The sequence below is a fragment of the Poromitra crassiceps genome (genome assembly GCF_964638095.1).
Source record: "Poromitra crassiceps genome assembly, chromosome: 12".
Classification (NCBI taxonomy): domain Eukaryota; kingdom Metazoa; phylum Chordata; class Actinopteri; order Beryciformes; family Melamphaidae; genus Poromitra; species Poromitra crassiceps.
This window is the reverse complement of record NC_139632.1, coordinates 22,227,012-22,244,984: the sequence shown is the minus strand read 5'-3', so window position 1 is coordinate 22,244,984 and position 17,973 is coordinate 22,227,012. Positions and strand designations below refer to the sequence as shown.

The following is a 17,973-nucleotide window of genomic DNA, read 5'->3' as shown; positions in this document are numbered from 1 at the left end:
GGTCTGTGCTTCATTAGAGAGGCGCTGAGGGCTCTGTGAGCTGAATACCAAACAGAGAAGAAGTCTATGACAATCAACAGAAGTCTTGCTGAGCAAACGGGGTGTCCACACATGCCTCTAAAAGAACCGGGCGCATACATCTCTTTGAAACACCCATATGTTCAATCCATTTCAGAGGATTCTATTTACTAAGATGATGCAGGAGGAAAAAGTCCTTAGTACAATCATTGCACGTCTACGCCTTCTTATGGCCCGTTGGAATGTCAATAAAAACTCTGTGACTGGCTGAAGGTTGTACAGTCATTTGTTGAATGCATTGTGTCATTATCTGAGGTTTAATCATTTCCAAATAGCGCAAAGTACCAAAGATAAGGCATATTAATAGCTGAGCATTAAATTGTTTGAGCTAGAGATGGGAGTACTACTAAAATACCCACAGTCCACAGCAGGGGCGGACTGGGATCATAATTCAGGCCGGGCATTAGATACCAAGCAGGCCAGGCCGATATGGGCCGACGCGTGAAAAATTTGGGCCATTTGAAGCCCAATTTGAGCCGTTTGAAGCCCAATTTGGGCCATTTGAAGCCAGATTTGGGCCGTTTGAAGCCCAATTTGGGTCGTTTGAAGCCAGATTTGGGCTGTTTGAAGCCCAATTTGGGCCGTTTGAAGCCCAATTTAGGCCGAGTCCAATTTTACAATGAGATGCACCCACTTTAACCCTGAATAAAGTAATAAAACCACTAGTAAACCAGTAGGCGGCGCCTGGCCTGCTGTTCAGTGAGTGGCCTGACTGCGGGCACCAAAAAAAACAAAAAAAAAACAATTCAGGCCAGGCCAGGCCAGGCCACCGGGCATTTGCCCGACGTGCCCGATTATGCAGTCCGCGCCTGGTCCACAGACTTATTCTGCTATCATAGAAGATAATGGGCTTCAAACCATATTTATTGACTTCTGGGAGTCAGCATTTGGGAAACACCATGAAGTGGACCTATACTTGTTCAGGACGGACTGTAGGAGAGGAAGGGTTTGAGTGTGAGCTAATGTGAATGTGTGAGGATTCTACAGTACCACAGTGTGCTCTCATGCACAGATAGCAGTAGCACCTGATCTATATATTATATGTAGCAACAAAATTACACAATTCACCATGTCGAGTCCACTGGCCAATAAGAAGACTGACTGTGCTGTACATGTGCTGGGATAATGTTTTATCTGTGGGTGTGTGTGACTCACCCTCTGGAAGTTGAACAAGCTGATTCCTCTCAACAGATAGCAGCTGCAGGGCAGGGGCCCAAGACACACATCCATGTCTGCTCCACGGTCTCCAGCGATGTGGATGTTTGCCTCCGACATATTGGTTTCCCAAGGTTCTCTCTATGCAGAGAGACAAGTGTGTGATGCTGTTGTTTCCCAGCCGTACGCTCCTGAGCTTGTGATGTGGCCGCTGGAGTGTCATGGAGCTTAGGAGGTTATGAGACAAGTCCAGCTCAGTGGTGGTGGCTTGGATGTGTTGCGGTGCCAAGGAGAGGCCAGAGGAGGAGCAGTCCAACAGGGGAGATCTGTCACAGACACAGGGTGCAGGACAGCCAGGCAGGGGAGGGGAGCACTGGAGCCCGTGGGAGACGAGGAGCAGCACAGCGGCCAAGAACGGCCCCTGTGTCACTGCCATCACAACCTGCCCAGTGAGGACAGATACATCATGAATGAGAGTTGGGATACAGTACATGCAAGATGGACTTTGAACACTCTACACTGAAAGTACCAAAACATGCTGACAAAACACCTCACACGTAACTACACGACACTCCAGTTAAAGTTTAAAACTAAACCATCACTTACAGTAGTACAAATAATTAATTTACTAAAAAACCTCAAACTTACCCGTGTGTCCCTTTAAACCAAGCTGAAATGTATACTTGTGCCTCGCTCTTCTCCAACCCTGATGAAACAACTTCGACTTTGTCTCCTGTTTCTGATCAAAGTCTGGAGTGAGCATCTGGAGTTATGTTCAGTCAAACACATGACATACCCAAAGATGTCATTAAATGTTATGGTTATCCCTTCAATCATTCACATGGCTAGTTAATGTCTTACTGTTATTGTTTTCCTCATACTTGCTAGATAACTGGAATCCTGGAAAAGATTATGAGAAAGAGAACCATGCACTGGCTGCACTTTCTAATAGATGAGAAAACAGCAGATAGGAAGCATGCTATTCAAGTATATGTAGGATTTAAAATTGTGGTGTAAACACTAGACAGTTATGGATATGATCTAACCCTAAATGTCTCATATATTAGTACTGTAGTCTAACTTTGACCATAAGACAGACATTCATCAAACTTATATTTCTTTATTGAAACAAACATGGCATTGAAATCCCAGACAGCTTTTTAAATATGGGCCATTGCCATTTTTACTTTCAGAGAATAAAATGTCTGCTTCGTTGATCAAACACACTCAGTCTGTTCCTTCACAACAGGCATCAAGTCTGTAATGTTTTGAGAATGATTCCTTCATGTCAGGACACTATTTGCAACATTTAAACGCAATTACTGGATGTTATGAAACAGACAAGACAATCCAAGGCAAAACAAGTACAATTTCAAACTTCTATACTATATTGCACAAAACTCATACCACTCAATAATATAGGCTTCGAACCAATGATATGATTGAAACATTACCTTCATGAACATCAACATTTAAAAAGAGAATTGCATTAATCTGTAGTGTAACTTAGTGCAAGCACCCTCATTCTGTTTTTCCACATAATGTTATAATTCAATGTAAAAAAGGTATATCTTTTTTGGAACAAAATTTAAATATTTCAATATCATCCCTTGTAAATCCATTGGCACGTGCATAATGGATAGTCCATGGCTACGTGTAAAGAGATCTACTCTAGACATGCCATTTGTAATACCGATTGGCTTAAAATATTTCCTTTTAATTACAATGTGTCCCAAATTCTGTGCATCTCAGCAACTATTATTAAATAATAATCATTATAGTGCCTCACACTTGTAGGCCTATCAGTGCCTGATGATGGGGAAAATATCAAACACAGCTGCCAGAAACAACGAACAAGAGTAAATAAAATTCTAGAGCACTTCCCCTACAGGGTTTATGTATTAATAATACTGGACGGTAAGGCAAAAAAGTAACTACTGTAGCTAGTAAACTGCGATGGGCAGTTTAAACTGTAAAGCACAGTAAAATAAGAAATATAGGAGTGTAAAGTGCTGCGAAGGCAATATCATGTATTTGAGATGTTGAGATGCAGTCAGCAAAACCTAATGAACACTGAAAATACTTAAGGCAGCACTTACACACACACACACACACACACACACACACACACACACACACACACACACACACACACACACACACACACACACATATATATATGTGTGTGTATATATATATATATATATATATATACTTGTATCTTTGGCCAAGTGAAAATTATTCATAACATAATCCTTGTTTGGCAAACAACTGGCAAAAAAAAAGAAATTTGACTTGCAAGGGTTATTGCAGAGGCATCGTTATGTGTGAGTCATGAAGGACGTCCATGGTTTTAATTTGCAAGTGGTTCATCTGACTTCAGTGGAGGCTGATTTAAAATCTGACTTCAGTGGATGCTGATTTAACAGCCGATCAGTTTCCATTCTCTCAGTGAGCTACTCCGCATGGGTTGTCTGACGTCTGGCAGCCCATGTTGGCGTGCTTCACCTGGACACGGAACAGAGTGCCGTCTGCACACATGCACAGCTTGTACCTCTCCGAGCCGTCGTCCAAATACACGTCGCCTGAGGAGTTGGGGATGCGTGAGGTATTGAACATGACCGAACCATTGAGGATAATGCTGTTCTCCTGCAGAGAGAAAAACACTTCATCCATCAATCCTGCCATGTTTGTCATCATCATCAGCTTTATGTTAGAATGAGTTTCTAAAGCCAGAATTGGATAAGACAACAACAATGGTGGTGTCCCATTTAGCTCATCCTACTGTGAACCCAGTACCATACATCAAATCATACTATACAGTCAACTGGCCATGTACATCCAATACTTACAGCCTTAAGCATAATGTCTCCGCCCATTTTGAACTCCACAGTCCGGCCCATGATGTTGACGCCCTCGTTGCCGCGAATGATGGCCTTGCTGTCCCCTTTAATGGTCAGGTCCATTGAGGCATTACTGGTGATCTGAAAATGGACAGAAATATTCCATTTTCCAACTCCTTGAATAGCAGTTATGCCAGTTTAGTGCATGGGTTGTATAACACAGACAATTCATGAGTGGCTACTGTTTTGCTGTGGTCATAATACAGTTATTATGAGCAAGACGCATACCCTTTCTGTGGAAGCTTTTTTGACGCTGAGCGTTTTGACTCCTTTGGGCAAATGGAACTCGTGGTTTTCGAAGTCTGTGCTGAAATAGGTGGTCTGCGTGCGCGGGTCGGTGAAGGTTATCCCGAAATCACTGACGATCGAGGTCTTGTCCTTCTCTACACTCAGCTTGGTGGTGCCTTGCTGGAATATGACCTGGAACAACACACATGAGATCAAAAACAAGAGTTGAGAAGTTTGGGCGTTATCTTTGATTCAAACTTTTCTTTTGATAGCCAGGTGTTGACTAGTCATGCTTCCTCAAACTTAGGACCATTGCCAACATTAGTTTCTATTGGTTTTAACTATTATTTGTCAACATATATTTCCGTTAACTTTTTTCCTTGTTTTTCCTTTGTTTCAAAAAGTGCTACAGTATATAAATAAAGCTATGATTATTATTATTACTAATAATAATTTATGATAAGTGTGTGTTATCCAATCAATCAACGTGTCATTTATGATCGATAGGTTTGCAGGTTTTGAGTTTGCTGGGTATAAGTGTGTTCTGCTCTTTCTCACTGGGTTGTTGTTGCCGGTGATGATCAGGTCCTGGTCCTTCCGGCCTCCCACAGTGCTCTTATGCAGCGGGTGAACGATGCCCATGTCCGCCTTCTGCTTGAAGCGCAGCAGCCCCGACTCATGGAACTCCATACTGTCGCAGCCGTTCGGCCCGATTCGGATCACCGTCCATATCACCAGAGTGATCTGAGAGATGGCAAAGCTCTTACTGACTCTTAGAGGCAAATCTGAACCATGAAAACAATACAATTTGATCAATCCCTTATGGACAAGTGCATTCAGGCATGTAGTACTACTCACAATGAGGTTAATGAGGGCGAGGAGGAAGAGGACGACGATGATACACACAGCCATGTTTCCCTTGCGTCCTCTCAGCCCTGTCTTGTGAAGGCGCTCTTCTTCTATGGGTACATAACCTGCTTTGAAGTTGCTGTTGTGTTCCTTGTTGACGCTGCGCCTTTCTATAGCCTTCTCCCGCATGGACTTCTTCACTGGCCCATTGGAACTCTCCTAGAAGGCAAAACAATGTCTCAGATACATCCAACAACACCAGTGTTAGGACCTACACACTGGTGCGTTACAGTAATACACCCAACAACACCAGTGTTAGGGCCTACACACAGGTGCGTTACGATAATACCACAACTTTCCCCAGTACATACAATTTCAACTTCAGGGATTACCATTATTACTCAATTTCAGTATGTCATTATTGACATTATCTTTGCCAATAAACCATAGCTAATTTCTTATGTAATCAGTCACCCACATATCAGACTGAAGTAGAATAAAAAAAATCGATATTACACCACCATACCATACATTTTCCTCAAAATTAGACAATTGTCTTTTCACACTAAGCTCACTCAGATAAGAAATGGCAGCAGTGAAGTTGACTTTCTCTGGGTGGTGGTATCCACACTATATGATTTTACTGAACACAAGGATGACAGCATTTGGACATCAACACTGAGTGGGTTCTCTGATTATTCGCAGGAGAAGGAACTGAGTTATCTGGATTTCTGAAGGTAGGATACAACCGCCACATTTGGAACATAACAGAAAAGTAAAGTTAAAGTATGGTTGTGGTCTAGTAACGCAGTAAACCTTTTTGATATCAAGGACCCTCCATTAGCACACATCAGGGCCACCGACCCCAATTTGATGAGATTTTGAATATTTGTATTGTTGGATGATGTTGTCCAGACTCCAGAATTCTATCCGTATGCAGAGAGTCAAAAACAGTCATTCTTCTACATTCTCTAAGTGTGTTAACTTATTGTCAATTTAATCATTATGAAGTTAAACAATTCATCAATTTGCTGGGCCTGGGGACCCCCTGGAACCCCCTCAAGGACCCCTGGTGGTGGTGGACCCCACGTTGAGAACCACTGGTGTAACGGATCACTGCTCCTGGTGAGTCGCCTCATTACCTTTGAAGTGATTAATGCTGTGCATAATAATTAACTTTTGCGGAACGAGGCCACCACTTAACCAGTCATATCTCCGAATACCTTTCAACACAACATCCATCCAGGCTTGTGTCTGTATAGCGTCTGCCTGTCTGTCTATGGCCATAACTAAAAATAAATGGCACTCAGTTATTTCGGAAGCAAAAAAAAAAAAAAAATCTAACTCGACTACGTAGTATACCGTTTATATAACGTTACTATTTGTAGCAAATTATTGTATTGTCAGTCAGATAGCCGAAAATAAACGTTGCTGTATCTTTTTTCCATGAAATTGCAGAGCGAAGGCCATCGTCGCATTTATTACCCTACTACGGCTAACAAGAGTCCAATACGTTTCTTTTTCTTATTACAAGTAAGTCTAGGGAATACAGCAAGCCCTCTTATGGAAACAAAAGCAGTAAAATGTAAGAATAACAACAGAATATTGTGCATAACGGACCTGCTCCGACGCCATGTTGACCCTCCCTCTCCTACTTGCGTTTGACTGCTTGCCTGGCTGGAGGAATGAGACAGCGGGCGAAACCACTTCACGCTGCCTCAGAGGAAATAGCTTATGTGATCAGCGCTATTGCGTGGATCATGCTTTATAGAAAGAAAATATACGAAATATTGGGAGAATTTATTTTCTGTATTTTTCTGTACACTGAGCTTGTTCAAACGACCTGCATTCCCACGAAAACACATAGTGGTCCATTCCAAGTTCAGCCAACCAATGGCAGGAAGATCCAAAAATAGAAAAACATGCATGTCCATTCATATTTTCCATACATAAACTTTCAGGCGGGGCCTAAAGCGTACTTGGTGTGTGTGTGTGTGTGTGTGTGTGTGTGTGTGTGTGTGTGTGTGTGTGTGTGTGTGTGTGTGTGTGTGTGTGTGTGTGTGTGTGTGTGTGTGTGTGTGTGTGTGTGTGTGTGATTGTGTGTGTGTGTGTGTGTGTGTGTGTGTGTGTGTGCGTGTGTGCGTGTGCGTGTGCGCACGCGTGTGTAAAATATTTGTCTTTTTTTTGCTTTCCTTCCCCCCCAAGTTCTTATCACAATTCAGAGAGTTGTTATTTGACCTGATAGTGATTGCTTGCTACCAACAAAGCTACTCGGCTGGAAACAACATGAACCTGCTTGCTACCAACAAAGCTACTCGGCTGGAAACAACAACATGAACCTGTTGCTGGCCCACTTGACACTGCGGGCCCGGTGTCGTTTGACAGTATGACATTACAATCGCATCATGTAGCCTCATTCCTGTGGGAGCCTGCAGAAGACGGACTGACTGAATTGTGTACCTATTTTAACCATCATTATTTGAAGCAGTGTGATTTTGGTTGCACGCCTACTCGTCCTAACTTGGTTGCCACAACAGGCTGTGCTTGGCATCTGCGTCGAGGGTAGAGGAAGACGTGGACAGGAATTTTTATTGCATGCTCTCCTAGTTACCAGATAAAAAAAACCTGGCACAGTTGTACTGGAGCATTTTAACCCTCGGAGGGTTAGTTAGTGGAGAACATGGCCGACACTTTAAGGAGACTGGTGAATACATCGTCCTTCAGTGTTTTACAAGACAAACTTGAGAGCTGGCACAAAGACTATCATGTAAGTTCATAAATAAATCATCACTGACCTAAATCTGACCAAACCACTTACCGCTAATTATCGGCCTTGGCCACCCTGAAAATTAATGTCTCAAATTGTAGCCTTAATTGCAATTTTAGACTAGAATGTAGACTGGAATTCTGAGTTTCAGCCTGCATGAAAATTAGATATGATTTTGTTTACTCCAACTGTCTCTCCTAAACATGGGTATTTTGACTCATTTATTGTTTGAGTTATGGCTACAAGCACATGCAGTGATTTGGAAATGTCTGAATTAATGAAAATACAATTTAAGTTGATAGCAAAGGAATGCACTTGTTTAGATTACATTGATTTCCCGACTGAGTTTGGTTGCTATGGACGCCGGTCGCCATGGCTACGGTAAGAAGACCAAAGATCCAGCACTGAATTATCAAGATAGTTCACATCCTCTTCTTCCCGCGTATGATAGCTCTTGTCCGCTACACCGGAAGTAGAATGATGCTAATAACAGGCAATCTAAAAAAATACTCATGATTGACATCAGAGACCACTATCCTAAGAGCCCATTTGTTTACTAAATTCACAGATATGTGTACCAATTTCGTAACAGGTAGGATTTATTTAATAAGACGAAAGTAAGCAAAGGAAACTTCCTGCTTCGCTCGGACACTTTCTGACTCTTCCACTCTGCCGCCACCTGTCTGCTAAACGGATTATTGTCAAGAACACACGATTTTGAAGATGAAAGAAAGCATTGATTTGAGCCAGAGAGGACACTAGTTTGAGCATTTGAAGAAAACATGCCCTTTGGACCTTCCTTAACCCTCCAATTGGGCTTCCACAACTTAAAATATTGATCTGTTTTACTGTGGTAGTTAAGTTACAAATACTAAGCAAACCTTTTACAGCTTCAAAATGTCTTAAATCAAATAAACAGCCAACAAATGTCAACAAAGATGTGTAAAAAAGTGGGTAAAAGAGTTTCAAACACAGTGTACCATCATGGTGATTGTAGATTGGGGGTGTTATGTCAATGCTTGGAATTGGAATGGCGACACACACACACACACACACACACACACACACACACACACACACACACACACACACACACACACACACACACACACACACACCAATTTGCATTTTCATGCTTTTGATGTCACCCTCCCAGGTGATTTCCTGTGACCAGAATCTGAACAGATGTTGTGACTTGATCGAGCTAACTGCCAAGATCCAGGGCCAACTGTTCACCATCCTCAACCTCACGGCTGCTCAAGGTGCACTTTTACAATACAGCACTTTTTCCTTTTACGAAGCTACTTACACACGCAGAATCCTCACTCACAGGAACTATTCACAGCAAACTGTTTTCATGTCTGAGCAGGTGGACACTATGCTGGAACTATTCACAGCAAACTGTTGTCATGTCTGAGCAGGTGGACACTATGCTGGAGTGGACACTCTCAAAACGCGCCTGCTGCCTTGGCTGGGAACCTGCTTCTCAATGACAAGGCCCTCGGTCACTGATGACACCAGTCTGCAACTCATCCAGGTGACATCATCTGTTATTAGGCTTATAGTTATTTTAAGCTTATCCTATAGCAAGTGTTGTTAGACATAGATTAATAACTTTAAATGTTCCATGAATATACTTCAAATAAAGGGAAGACTTTGTTTAGGCATGGCACATAAATAACCACAAATGTTCATACTAAATGATTCAATTCAAGTTATTCTATTCTATTCTATTCTATTCTATTCCTCATGGTCACATGGTGTCATGGCAATCTGTTACCAGGATTCGGCGCAAAAGGACAGGAAGATCCGGGAGCTCTCGGTCTGCCATGACAGTGACATGCAGAAGCTGGAGACTCAGTTGTGCTCCACTCGCCTGCAGCTGGACTCTGTCAAAGCAGAGTGAGTGATGCTGCAGATGAGTCAACATGTCTACAAAACCCCAAACTGTTCAGTCATGACAACTCACAGATTCAGTTTAAACAATGTGTTGAATTAAAATGACACAATAATACAGATGTTGGTAAATGGTAAATGTTTTTTTTTTTGTATCTTTGTCATAACAGATTGGTTGATGCTCATATAGAACTGGATGACACAAAGAGCAAGTCAGCAACCACTCTGCTGGCCATGGAAGATGAAATATTGCAGCTAAAATCAGAGTGAGTGATATAGTGAAATACTTCCATCATATTCATTTTAAGTAGCATTATACAGTACATCCTCTTCTGTTACTAAGTGTGTGTGTGTGTGTGTGTGTGTGTGTGTTTCAGTTTGCATGTCGCACATGAGCAGGTGGAGATTTATAAGCGGAAGCTGGATACTCTTGATGACTATGAGCGGCAGATTCGTTTGCTGAGAGATGAAGTCTCCTTCTTGACCACAGAGAAGGCCATGCTGCAAGAGAGGTGGGCGCCTGTGTGCACGCACACACACACACACACACACACACACACACACACACACACACTGGGGGGTGGGGGGGGGACTTGATTAAAACAAAAAGAAATCAGTGAAGTGATGTATTTTTTGTGACCCTCCCCCCCTCAGGTTGGTGAGAAGTCGTTCTCCCAGCCCCTTGCCCAGGCGCAGCCGCCCTTCCAGCCCCCTTAGGAGTGAGTCCCCCACCAGAGCCCAGCTGACCAACTCCTCCCGCCACGCACGCCTGGTATCACGCTTCAGTGACCTGTATGCTGTGGAGCGCCTGGAGGCCCAGAGCCTGCTGCGACGCTACATTGATGACCTAGAGATGGTCCAGAAAATCATCTTCATCGCTGTCATGGTTTGACTTTTTGTTATTCCACTGCAAACTGTAGAGACGTACACATTCCACTGTGGATACCAACATTTTCGCCTCATAAAATAATATTTGCTGTTTTTATTTAAACACGCAATAGCATCAGAAAGGCTCAATTACACCATAAGGCACCTGGTTCAAAATGGACACGCACGTACACACGTGTAACCGAGTTGAATCAGCGCGGATTCCTCGTGAGTCCCGAGTGGTAGCGAGTGGATTGGTTAAACTCACTCCCCAGGTATAAAGGCATGTTAATCAGCTCCGCCAAGGGAGCTAACTCTCTTGGCGTTGCGGTTAACATGTCGGTCTCCTAAGCCGAGGGTCGGCAGTTCGAATCCACCCCTGGACAAGCCCTTAACATGGGTTGCTGCAAGTACCACCTACACAACGCCGTTTACACGCGCACACACACACACACACACACACACACACACACACACACACACACACACACACACACACACAGACAAACCTGCCAACATTAGGCTGTGAAGGTACCCCTTTGAAGAAAAAAAATTCCCTTGCCAAAATTGAGCTTAAATTTTGAGAATTATTTTAGCCATCTTCCCGACAAGCTAGCATGACATGGTTGGTACCACTAAATGCCACTTAGGCCTTCTAGTTTCATATGATCACTGAAATTTCACTCTGGCTTTAAAACTGAGCCGGCTACAGCCTCTGAAATTAAATGCTCAAAATCAAGTATCAAGTATCGCAATACTTCCGAAAATCGTCCCAAGAATACTCATCAGGGTTAATGTGTATTATGTAAAAACTGTTGTTTGTAAAAAATAAAAAATAAAATACAACACTCTGGCCACCAGTTGGAGCCCCGCGGACCACAGTTTGGGAACCACTGATCTATTGCATTACATGGCTTAGCCTCAGCTTTCCTTCAAAACAATGAAGAGCGTTTGTCATGGCTCCACCTCTTGTAAGCATGTTTTCATTCCTCAGGAAGCCTTTCAGGCAGCGAAGCTAGCTTACCGTCAGTTCAAGCTGCGCGTGAGGAAGACGTTGTCCCCATCCCACCTTGGACCAGAAAGTCTGGAGGAGGCGGCTGTGGACTACATTGTCAGAAACCTGGATCTCTATGATGTTCAGGCCAGCGTCAATGTAGGTCTCTTTTCTGCTCTGAAGTGTCTTATAGCAAACAAGGGGCCAAAGTTATGTACTTTAGCGTTGAACAAGGGAATATATGTACATCTAAATGGTGCATTGTGATATCTCCTCAGGATGTGATCAATGTCATGAATGTGAACCCGCGGATCTCGTTCCCACCGGAGGTGGACTTTGTCGTCATCAGCACCTTGATCAGGGAGACATGCAGGGTGGCCTTTGCTATGCAGACACTGGAGCCGCCTCTTGACCTGGCCTTTGCCAGTGATGGAGAACTCTACAATGACAGCAAGTCAGTCCTGTGCACCTGTTTCCCAATCCACGACCCAGGGGCAAAATTTAGCCTGTTTTGTCCCTCCTATAAGAGGTTACAGAGAGTAATGCTATTATGTTCTATTTGGTCAATTTTACTGTATTATATCCGAAGAGTGATTTTGAGATATTGCTTATAACAAGGCATATTGAAAAACATGATTACGTAAGACCTAAGATCATCTTTATGTGCAACATTTCCAAACAATCAACGTACAACAGCATGCTATGAACTGTGGCCTGCCACTCAGGTTACATTTCAGAAAAAAAAGATACTCCTGCTTTAGATATTCATTTCCTATCCCTGCCACTGGGTGTCACCCTCAACACATGGATAACACTGACACACACATAACCAAACACACATTCTCTCCCTCATCGTCTCCCCCTCCCTTTCTGTCTCCCAGGTATCGCCGGAGCTATGACTCTGAGTTCACTGCTCCTCTGGTGGTGCACCATGTGTGGCCCGCGCTGATAGAAGGAGACGGTGTGATAGTGAAGGGCGAGGCTGTGACCCGAAGAGGCGGTCTGGTACAGACAGTCCTGCCTTTTCAAAAATATGATCACAATCTAATATTATATTATAGATATTGCATGATCATTGTTATAGAGAACAATGAGTGTTAGATGGAGAGTTTTACACTATGTGGTGTTTCTCCAGTGGAGGAGTAGAAGCCGGAGCAGGAGCACCAGCCCAATGCGTTCCCGCTCTGTCAGCCCGACTCGCACTCTTGTAAGTCTCTATGATTTTTTTTATGATCAATTATTTATTATCATTTTCACATCTATGATTTTTAACATTCAAACCAACCACACAGCAGGATAGATGACAAATTGTGGTTTTGGTAGCAGAAGGGATCACATCCTTGTGTTGGGTTGAACAACATGGCTCAGCTTTAATCCTCATGAAATACAGAGTTAATTTAGAGAATCGTATCTTTCTTTCCAACCAAATAACATGCATTAACGCCCCATGGTCCTCAGGGTAAGTACTACAAAACCTCAGTTTTATTTAATTGTAAGCATGCTTACTTTGAATTTAGTTTCTGGAAATATTTCCAACATTTATTTTTTTCCTGTCTCTTTTCTCTATGTCGTGTTTTCAGGCATTTAACAGCAACAGAAGCCTGTCTCCCGGACGCCTCACAGCGAGCTGGCTGTAAACCCAGGCCACCCAGCTATGGGACAACAGGACAACAATCTACACCTCTATTTCATGTTGTTGAAACAAAGTCTTAATTTCATGTCTGATGTCTTCTACTGGATTACGTCTTTGCTTGTCCCTTTCCCACTAAATAAAGCATTTAAGATCCCAGCAGCACCAGAGGCTGTTCAGAGTTTACATTGTGGCAGGGCAGTTTGATGGGATCCAGTAGTCAAATAGATCAGTCCATCATGGATGGAGCATAGTAGTCTGGCAACAGTTCTCTTAGTTTACTATATTTAGTGTAGGATTAGTTTACAGCAAGTATTTCAGTGATCAACAGAGAGTTCAAGTAATTTGTCAGAGGAAAACTGAACCTGCAACAGTAGCACTTTCTTAGTCTGATAGGTGTCACTGTAGCTAATTATAGGAACTATATTGTGTATTTATCCCTTAGAGGCCTTTCTCTCTCTCTTTACATATCACCAAAAGTAATGCCCGCTTTGTCGACTTGCTGTAGAAAATAATGGTGCTAATGATCAGCAACAACTTCAACTCCACAAATACTTGAGTGACTGATATTGGCCGCAGCAGTTTTTTTTATGTGATCGGTTGCTGTGATTTCTTTTATGTGATTTTATTTGGTGCTGTGGTTTTATATTTTGAGAATTGTTTTGAGACGCAAGTAAGACCCGGTGTGCTTTCAGAAATTGTATATACTGCTACATAGTAGCCAGTTTATGAAATTATTCGCTTTTTATGACTGAAGTTTGTGTTTAGTTAATTCACAGTTTTCCAAGTAGTGTAGGTTACACAATAGTGTACAAGAGTAGGATCAATAGCTAAAAAGTCTATACTCTAGATGCATTCAATATAATGCAATGGATGTTGTGTTTTTCTAATGTAAAATTTTGTTTTCAATTACATGTACTGTTATGTAGCCTCACTGTAGCACCACGACTGAAATCATACACGGCAGTACTGAATTTAGCCTTGACTGGCTTGAATTGATATTTAGTGAAGAAGAAAAATCCTTGTAGATTTATGATTTTAACTGCGTTTGTGTTACTGAGTGATGAATACATTTTTTGATTGTGCCTTTTAAGTCGAGTTTTTTAAAGAATAAAAATGGCAAATGTGTATTAGTATTATTATTATTATCTATTTATTTTCATGTTGCATTAAACACTGTTTAACACTGGGGGGCATTTGTTGAGTTGTGTGTGGGGGGGGGGGGGTTAGGCTAGTTCAGTCGTTGCCACGCTCTGTTTGATGAGGGTTAAACAAAGTGCTCCAGCCAAACAAAATGTTCTGCGAGCACTGTTTGGAGGTCCTGTCTTGTTTGCTGCAGCCGGCCGGTCCCTGCACGACTACACAATACATTGTTGGCAGTTTTTGTTGGATCAACACTCCTCCTCCTTGATAAGTTCGCTTTTCGGACTCCGTAGTAGGCGGGTTCATACCAACTACGTTAGTTGATTGAGCGCCGTTATGCTGGCAGCAATAAGACTTCCTGTTCAGTGAGCTAGCAACAATAGGACTTCCGGTTGCCTTCAAAAGTAAAAGCAACGTAATGTATGTTTTTAAAATGCACTGAAAAAGTGTTAAGTTTGCACATTTAAACAATAAACTACGCATTTAAACGAAGTTATACAATACAAATTATGTTTCTGTATGGCAATAACTGTTTCAATAACATTGAGAATGTTCTTATCAGTATCTAAATGGATAAATGTTGTTCACTGGATTGCATAGCCTTTACAAAATGGACACTGGACACCCCCGTGTCCAAGATGTGTGCACAAACCATATATGCATGCGCTCGGGAAGACCGCATCTATGACATCCCACTCTCAGCTAAGGCCAGTAAGAGTAAAACAAATATGTGGCGGCCCGTCAAACCCACCCAAAGGCACTAATGGTGACATTTCTGGACAGCTACTGGACAGTGGACACCCCAGTGTCCAAGATGTCAGCACAAACCATATATCCACATGCTCGGGGAGACCTCCTCTATGACATCCCACTCTCAGCTAAGGCTAGTAGGAGTAAAAAACAATATCACCCAAACGCACTATGGTGACATTTCTGGACAGCCGTTCGACACTGGACACCCCCGTGTCCAAGATGTCAGCACAAACCATATATGCCTGAGAATGGGATGTCATAGAGAAGGTCTCCCCGAGCGCGTGCATATATGGTTTGTGCTGACATCTTGGACACAGGGGTGTCCACTGTCCAGAAATGTCACCATTAGTGCCTTTGGGTGGGTTTGACGGGCAGCCATATTTTTTTTTTACTCCTACTGGCCTTAGCTGAGAGTGGGATGTCATAGAGGAGGTCTCCCCGAGCGCGTGCATATATGGTTTGTGCTGACATCTTGGACACGGGGGTGTCCACTGTCCAATTTGTAAAGGCTATCCAGTCCAGTGAACAGCATTTATCTCTTTAGATACTGAGAAGAACGTTCTCAATGTTATTGAAACAGTTATTGTCATACAGAAACATAATTTGTATTGTATAGCTTCGTTTAAATGCTTAATTTAAATGTGCACAGTAAAACTATAAAATGTATAGTTTTACTGTGCACATTTATCATTTTCCAATGGCTGTGTGCTCTAGGCTTGTGCAAAAAAGTTTATTTTACTCTGAAAAACGGTCAGTGCTAATTGTTGCGAATTTGTTGTTCACGAAACAGAGCTAGATGATTGACAGTCCTTAGGACGAATGGAAATCCCGCCATGAGAAATATCCCTGTTTTGGATGCATCAAGGTAGGTTGAGATGAGAAGTTGTTTATATCGTTACTAAGCAGCAGCAATAACGGTAAGCCCTTTGCTTAGTGTTGAGAGAAAATTACTTGCTTTGAAAAGTGTCCAAGGGCGTCAACGATACGATTACGAATGCACGAAAGTAGCCTACTGGTTTATATTACAGACAAGACCACAACAACAATGGCCATTGTCGGGCTACGTAATTATGTTTTGGAGATTAGCCCGTTATCGTGGTTTCACAACATTCACTCATTTATATAATAGATTGTAACAAATGGCCTTAACAAACATAGCCTTCTATATTTCGTTGTTGGAGCAATTTAACAATGACAATACATTTTTTTATTTTTTTTATTTAACCTTTATTTAGACAGGCGAGTCATTAAGAACAAATTCTTATTTACACTGACGGCCTGTGGGGTAAGGGAGAGGGGCTGCAAAAAAAGTCATGTTAAGGATAAAAAGGATAAAAACAGTGCATTATAAAACAGGGTATAAAACATAACAGCAATCACATAGGATAGAGCCAAAACTCAACATAACACAACACAGCACAACGTAGAACCAACACAACACAGTACAACGTAGCACAACACAACAAGACAAAACAATACAGGATAAACCAAACAAAACACAGCATGATGGGGGAAGGGGGTAGATGGAGGGAGGGGTAGAGAGGGAGGGAGGGGGGATGGGAAGAAGGGAGGAGGGAGGGAGGAAAGGAGAAGGGGAAAGGGGGTAAAGGGAGGGGGGAGGGAAGAAGGGAGGGGGAGGGGAGGAAAAGGGGAAGGGGGTAGAGGGAGGGGGGATGGGAAGAAGGGAGGGGGGAGGGAGGAAAGGAGAAGGGAAAGGGGGTAGAGGGAGGGAAGGGGTAAAGAGGGAGGGGGAGATGGGAAGAAGGGGGGGTAGGAAAAGGAGAAGGGGGAGGGGGTAGAGAGGGAAAGGGGGGGGTAGTAAAGGGAGAAGGGGGAGGGGGGGTACTATGAGGGGGGGAAGCAGACACAGCGGTCAACAAAGAGCTGTTGGAGTTGCTGTTTGAAAATGGAAAGTGATGTCAGGGTTGCAAGTTTGAGGGTGCTCTGAAGAATATTCCAATCGTATGCTGCTGCAAAACGGAAGGAGGTGCGGCCGAAGACAGTTCTATAAGCGGTTGAGCTGGGGATAGAAAGTTTGATGTACCCGCTTGATCTTGTACTATAGGTGTTTGTTGCTATGTGGAGGAGAGATGAGAGGTAATGTGGTGTCTTGCCTAGTATGGACTTAAAAATAAAGTGGTGCCAATGGAGGGATCGTCGGGTTTTAAGGGAGGGCCAGTCTACCAGATTGTAGAGGTCACAGTGGTGAGTCTGGAAGGGTGCATTGGTGGCGAAACGGATAGCTGAATGGTGAAGCGTGTCTAATTTTTTGAGGGCTGATGCTGAGGCTGTTCTATAAATGATATCGCCGTAATCTAAAATCGGAAGAATTGTCAACTTGACGAGGGTGTGTTTGGCCGGATGAGTGAAGGAAGATTTATTGCGGAAGAGGAAAGCTAATCTTGCTTTAATTTTAGTCTGAAGGTTATTGATGTGTGTATTGAAGGAAAGGGATGAGTCCAGCCAGATACCCAGGTATTTGTAAGAATCCACAAATTCCAGGGCCACGCCCTCAGGTGTGCCATCGGCACAGATGATCTTGGGGGGTCTGGGGGCATCCTTAATTCGGGAGAAGAGCATACACTTTGTCTTTTTTGTGTTAAGGCGGAGATGGAGATTGAGAAAAGATTTCTCTACGTCCGTGAGGCTCTGTTGGAGAGTGGTTGCTGCAGATTGGAGGGAGGGGCCAACTGAATACAGGATGGTATCA

General features: G+C 42.9%; 2 protein-coding genes across 2 annotated transcripts; one reads left to right on the top strand and one right to left on the bottom strand.

Moving 5' to 3' along the window:
- Window positions 1–2,337: 2,337 nt before the first annotated feature.
- Window positions 2,338–6,856, bottom strand: sgcb (sarcoglycan, beta (dystrophin-associated glycoprotein)). Its single transcript, XM_083648402.1, has 6 exons — window positions 6,834–6,856; window positions 5,223–5,432; window positions 4,923–5,108; window positions 4,365–4,556; window positions 4,086–4,217; window positions 2,338–3,882 (listed from the first exon to the last, which is right to left on the bottom strand). The coding sequence occupies exons 1-6, from the start codon at window positions 6,846–6,848 to the stop codon at window positions 3,682–3,684; spliced, it is 936 nt and encodes a 311-aa protein (XP_083504528.1). The 5' UTR covers window positions 6,849–6,856; the 3' UTR covers window positions 2,338–3,681.
- Window positions 6,857–7,893: 1,037 nt separating this feature from the next.
- Window positions 7,894–13,374, top strand: spata18 (spermatogenesis associated 18; the record flags this gene model as incomplete). The annotated part of the gene is made up of 12 exons (XM_083648212.1): window positions 7,894–7,980; window positions 9,137–9,242; window positions 9,402–9,517; window positions 9,764–9,882; window positions 10,047–10,142; window positions 10,254–10,388; window positions 10,531–10,762; window positions 11,738–11,896; window positions 12,016–12,191; window positions 12,619–12,742; window positions 12,873–12,944; window positions 13,318–13,374. 12 exons carry the CDS (start codon window positions 7,894–7,896, stop codon window positions 13,372–13,374), a joined length of 1,479 nt encoding a protein of 492 aa, XP_083504338.1.
- Between the last annotated feature and the right edge of the window lie 4,599 nt (window positions 13,375–17,973).